Here is a 6,000-nt window from a genome sequence, read left to right as displayed (position 1 = left end):
GGCGGAGCTTTGCTTAAGCGTGCGGGATGTGGTGGAGGAGAGAGACCACTAGGGTTTGGGGAGAGGGGCGCCGGCTAGGGCACCCTTGAGGGGTGCGGCCATGGTGGTGGCTTGAGTGGCCGGCCATCCCCTCTCTCCCCCTCTTTATATAGGTGGAGGCCCCAAGGTTTAGGTCAAAAGAGTCCGAATAAGACCCCAACAAAACCTTCCAAGTGTCCAAACCTAGGGGGAGTGGGACTCCCCTTTCCTTGGTGGGGTGGCCGGCCACCATGGTGGGGAGTCCACTTGGGACTCCTCCTCCCTTAGGTTGGCCGGCCAAGGTGGGTGGAGTCCCTCTGGGACTCCACCTTCCATCCTTATTTCTTCCGGACTTTTCTAGAACTTTCTAGAACCTTCCGTAGAACCTTCCGGATCATTTTAATTCACATAAAATGACATCCTATATATGAATCTTATTCTCCGGACCATTCCGGAACTCCTCGTGATGTCCGGGATCTCATCCGGGACTCCGAACAAATATTCGAACTCCATTCCATATTCAAGTTCTACCATTTCAACATCCAACTTTAAGTGTGTCATCCTACGGTTCGTGAACTATGCGGACATGGTTGAGTACTCACTCCGACCAATAACCAATAGCGGGATCTGGAGATCCATAATGGCTCCCACATATTCAACGATGACTTCAGTGATCGAATGAACCATTCACATACGATACCAATTCCCTTTGTCACGCGATATTTTTACTTGTCCGATGTTTGATCATCGGTATCACTCTATACCTTGTTCAACCTCGTCTCCTGACAAGTACTCTTTACTCGTACCGTGGTATGTGGTCTCTTATGAACTTATTCATATGCTTGCAAGACATTAGACGACATTCCACCGAGAGGGCCCAGAGTATATCTATCCGTCATCGGGATGGACAAATCCCATTGTTGATCCATATGCCTCAACTCATACTTTCCGGATACTTAATCCCACCTTTATAACCACCCATTTACGCGAGTGGCGTTTGATGTAATCAAAGTACCTTTCCGGTATAAGTGATTTACATGATCTCATGGTCATAAGGACTAGGTAACTATGTATCGAAAGCTTATAGCAAATAACTTAATGACGAGATCTTATGCTACGCTTAATTGGGTGTGTCCATTACATCATTCATATAATGATATAACCTTGTTATTAATAACATCCAATGTTCATGATTATGAAACTAATCATCCATTAATCAACAAGCTAGTTTAAGAGGCATACTAGGGACTTCTTGTTGTCTACATATCACAATGTACTAATATTTCGGTTAATACAATTATAGCATGATATATAAACATTTATCATAAACATAAAGATATAAATAATAACCACTTTATTATTGCCTCTAGGGCATATCTCCTTCAGTATTGAGCTAGTTTAATTTCATTTGTTTCTAATCCTAGTACTCAACTCTATCTAGTGAATTGGAAATTAGGTAATCCTAGTACTCAACTTCTATCTAGTGATGAATTAGAAATTAGGTTCTATGTGGATTTTGTGAAGGTATGTGTTTTATCCAATAATTTAGAGAATTATTATCATAAATTTTCATAAATCCTCTAGTACTACACGAGGTCTTCCCTATTTATCAGAAAAACTATTTTACCGGAAAAAATTAAGTAGTACTCTCTACGGTCTGGATAATTTAGGCCGGAGAAAGTAAATAATTTAGGACTTATATGAAAGAAAGTTGGAAATCAAACCTAGAACCCCAAAGGCAGAGTAAAACACCATTTGGAAACTTCTATAAGATCATGCGTACCGGGGTTTTATGAAAATTAGTGGGGATATTTTTTACCAAGCATTAAATCCTCACTTAATTCTAAAACATTGTTTGGTATTGTCTGAAGAGGAATTTGAAATTCAGCAAGAATTTTACAACTGTCGATACAACTGACGTGCCTAACATCCTGAATCGACTCGAGAGTACGTACGTGACAGCATCATTGCACTAGCCTAGATCAGCACCAGTGTACACTAATTTGAGTGGATGCGCACGACGACGCAGGCGATGTCGTCCTTGCTTCCCCTCTGGACGGCCTCGTCGACGAGCTTCACCGCCGCCTTCCGGGCGTCCCTCGTGTCCCTGACATCGTCCACCGCCTCCTGGTTGGCCATCACCTTCCAGAGCCCGTCGCTGGCGAGGACGACGAACTCGGTGTCGTCGCCGACGTCCTCGATGGCCACGTCCGGGTCGGAGCTGATGTGCTCCTTGAGCTTCCGGTCCCCGAACGCCCGCGACATCGCCAGCGACGCATCCACCCGAGGCACGTCCCCTGACCGCAGAACGCAACAGCATCAGCTCGATCATGAACTCCATTGTACTACGTTGCACGACAAAGTTGGACTTTCAGTACCGTGCATCTGGGTGACGAAGCCTCCCCTGCTCTCGATGGCGTCGCGCTCCCGGAGCGGCTCGTGGTCCACGGAGAGCTGCCTGGCCTTGCCGGCCTCGCACACGACGGCGCGGGAGTCCCCCACGTTGGCCACCACCAGCGTCTCGCCGTTGAGCAGGATCACCGTCACCGCCGTCGACCCGCCGCGTCGCGGCCTCTCCTCCCCATCGACCGTGGTCGCCTTCTTCTTCCTGAGCACCTTCCGGTCCGTGCGGTGGTAGGCGCGCCGGATCGCGCCCATGGTGTCCTCCCAGAAATCCGGCTCGCCGAGGATGTTGTCGAAGAGGTGGTTCCGGAGGTATGCGGCGACGCCGGCGCCCGAGTGGCCGTCGAAGACGCCGAAGAGGCCCACCTCGTTGCCGTCCTCCAGGCGCCGGAACTCGGCCACGTGCCGGTCCTCCATGCCGTGCGCCATCTTGCCCTCCACCAGGTGGAAGCCGTAGGTCACCTTCCGCGCCGACGCCTTGCTCTTGCCTCTCCCCGTCGCGCGCACCGCCTCCTTTTCGGCGCCGTGGAGGCCGACCTAGCAACGGATGAATGCACCATCGATCAGAACTCAGAACTCAGAAGTTTGACAGAGCCATGCAGACAGGGATGCATACAGCGGCAAATTAACCTTTCGATGCGCTTGCACAGAGGCCATCTTCTCGCCGGGGGTCGAGTGAAGTGGTCGAGGTGGATCGAGTTCTTGAAGAGAAATGTGGGGCTGTGACTATGAGCTCGACGTCCATTTTAAAGGGTCGCTGAGCGGTGGGGGGCTTTCGAGTACTCGGGCGGCCACGGCGCGCGCGACACGCGACGCGCGACGCCGGTCTCGTGGCGGCACCGCGTTGACGCATCTGGCGAGCAGCTTTCCGGCGCTCAGCAGCTGCGGCGGCTAGTCGGTCTGTCGGCTCGATCAGCAGCTTGCGAGAATCCAGTGTGATAGGCTGTGTCATTCTTGTTGGTTACCCGAGCGGCGACCACCTCCATTTCATATGCAAAGCTACGTTTGCAATCTGCGATTGGTCATCATCATATCCTAAAGTATAGTATGTGAATATGAGAAATTGTATCAAGTATAGTACTGTATATATTTTTGGTACTACTACTAGCGGATAATACTCTGCTTAATTTGTTCAACTGGCATAAGTGACAATCTTTGTTATCATACGATATGTTTGTAATAAGGAGCCTGATATTGTTGATCTTTGGTGATAAAAGAGCTGGTTTTTGCGCCTTTTTTATGCAATAAGTAAATTCTGCATAATTTCCTTTTATTGGTGCCCACTCTTGAAAAAATTCACCTCAATAAAAAGAGAAATAGATCTGGTGGCAGATGCTGAAAGAATTAATTATAAATCATAGGTTGGGTCTAAGACCGAAGTGGTTTTACATTGTACAAGAATCTAATCACTAACAAGATGTCAAAAAATGGTAGTTACCAGATGATGCCTGGTGGTACCAAATGCACTCGTGACTTGTAAGGATCACCATGAATCTCTGCTGCTATCCGTGAAACGGAAATTGGGTCGTTCAAGGACATTGAGGACTGTCACTTGAATGGACGCTATCCATACTCGGTTGACCTCTGTCTACATTGGCATGAAAATACTACACATGATTGATCAGAGGAATTTGACGAGTATGAACAGGAAGTGTGTTAGTTTTGTACAGGTTCAGTGCTAGCGAACTGACATAACGTCACTGAAGCTAATGACTGACAGGACTCCTAGCATGAGGAGGGCACCAGAACGGAAGCTCCCTATTGCATTGAACTCCAGTATGAGATCTTGTATCAGGTATATATTTTTGGTACTACTACTAGCGGATGATACTCTGCTTAATTTGTTCAACTGGCATAAGTGACAACCTTTGTTATCATACGATATGTTTGTAATAAGGAGCTGATATTGTTGATCTTTGGTGATAAAAGAGCTGGTTTTGGCGCCTTTTTTATGCAATAAGTAAATTCTGCATGATTTCCTTTTTTTGGTGCCCACTCTTGAAAAAAATCACCTCAATAAAAAGAGAAATAGATCTGGTGGCAGATGCTAAAAGCAGATTTAACACTCTTTTTTCGATGGAGAGATTTAATGCTCTTACATTAGAAACAAATGCATGTACATTATTGGATCAACAGTGATCATAATTAGCAGACAATAATTAATACTAGTAACAAAATTAAGATCCTCACTCGCACTAGGGGAAAACATGCCAGTGATACTCCTAGTCCTAGACAATTGCAACTAAGACTAGCTAAGAAAGTTGATGAACAGTTAAGCAGTAGTAAGACTGCACATTGCAGCAGTATTCAGTCAAAAAGCTAGATTCTTGACGGTTTCTTCTTCTGCTCCTATCACGAGCACATCAATTGCTGTGTTTGCTCACTGATGGCCTCCATGTCACATCGGCCACGGCCAGCCATGGCTATGATTCGAGTTTGGGCACCCGCTGCCGCTTCTTGCGCTTCGATCAGCCGAGCACACTACACCTGAGCGCCTGCGCCTCCCTCTCACGTTGACGAGCCGCAGCGACGATTCGAGCTTCGGCGCCCGCTGCCGCTTCTCGGGCTTCCCTGAGCTGCTGACTGGACATGGACACGTCCGTCCAATCGATGAACGGGTCATTGAACTCCGCCGTGGCCACCATCTGTGCTACGACACCGGCATGCAGGCGACGGAGACTACGGGACATCAGGAGGTCCATGGGCCGGCAAGTGCAGATTAACCCAAATGGGCCAAGGCTGGTCCGCTTGCGTGCGTGAGCTGGAAGCCGGTGCTCTTAACCAGCCCTGAGAGGATGAGAGAAGGCATCGATTGAGTGGCCAAGAAACTATCTTCTTCCTGTCTCCTTTCTTCTGTACCTGCTACTCTGCTCTCTCCCTTTCCCCTTCTCCAAACAATCTCTGTATCTGTATCTTAATTCAACTACTTGGGGACTGAATCTAGTGCGTGTGCTATCAAATCATCCATGGTTGTAGCAAGTGGTATCCAGAGCAGGTTTAGATCTGGATTTTTTTTCCGTCCGCCCTCAAAATTCTGCTTGATTGGCCTGTAAAACCAGGGCAAAGGGTGCGAGTAATTCGCGCAAAACACTCTCGAGTGTACCCTTGCTAGGTCAGGCTGATTCGGCGAGAGCGGCGACGGCGAAGTCCGGTCGAATTACCCTCACCACACGCATGACGCATGTGGAATTAACCATGGCGGACCTACGAAGTTGCTGGGCTGCAACAGCGGAGGCGAACAAGGCGACGGCCGAGGCGGGCAAAGCCAACGCGGACCGCATCACCGACATCAACGCCACCCTCGACAAACTCGCCACATCTCGGCGAGGAGCTGTCCACCGCCTCCAAGCGAGTGGAAACGACCCTTGATCGGGTGATCTCCGCCAACACGGCCCTCGATCGCTCGGTCGCAGAGTCGAAGCGATCGATGGATCACGTCGCGTCGCGCCTCACCACTTTGGAGAAGGGCACACCACCATCCTCAACCCCGGGCACGATGATCCGTGCACGGGTGTGCTTCGGCCCAACGGGCACCGTCCTCCACGGCATAACCGGGGTGTTGCTCTCGGAGAGGATCGA

General features: G+C 49.0%; 1 protein-coding gene across 1 annotated transcript; it reads right to left on the bottom strand.

Annotated features, from left to right (window-relative positions):
• Window positions 1-2,016: 2,016 nt before the first annotated feature.
• LOC124672605 (probable protein phosphatase 2C 58) lies at window positions 2,017-5,066 on the bottom strand. Its single transcript, XM_047208811.1, has 3 exons — window positions 4,902-5,066; window positions 2,397-2,958; window positions 2,017-2,315 (listed from the first exon to the last, which is right to left on the bottom strand). Exons 1-3 carry the CDS (start codon window positions 5,064-5,066, stop codon window positions 2,017-2,019), a joined length of 1,026 nt encoding a protein of 341 aa, XP_047064767.1.
• Between the last annotated feature and the right edge of the window lie 934 nt (window positions 5,067-6,000).

This window comes from Lolium rigidum, chromosome 7 (genome assembly GCF_022539505.1).
Source record: "Lolium rigidum isolate FL_2022 chromosome 7, APGP_CSIRO_Lrig_0.1, whole genome shotgun sequence".
Lineage (NCBI taxonomy): Eukaryota > Viridiplantae > Streptophyta > Magnoliopsida > Poales > Poaceae > Lolium > Lolium rigidum.
The sequence above is the reverse complement of the archived record's forward strand: the minus strand, read 5'-3'. Positions and strand labels throughout refer to the sequence as shown.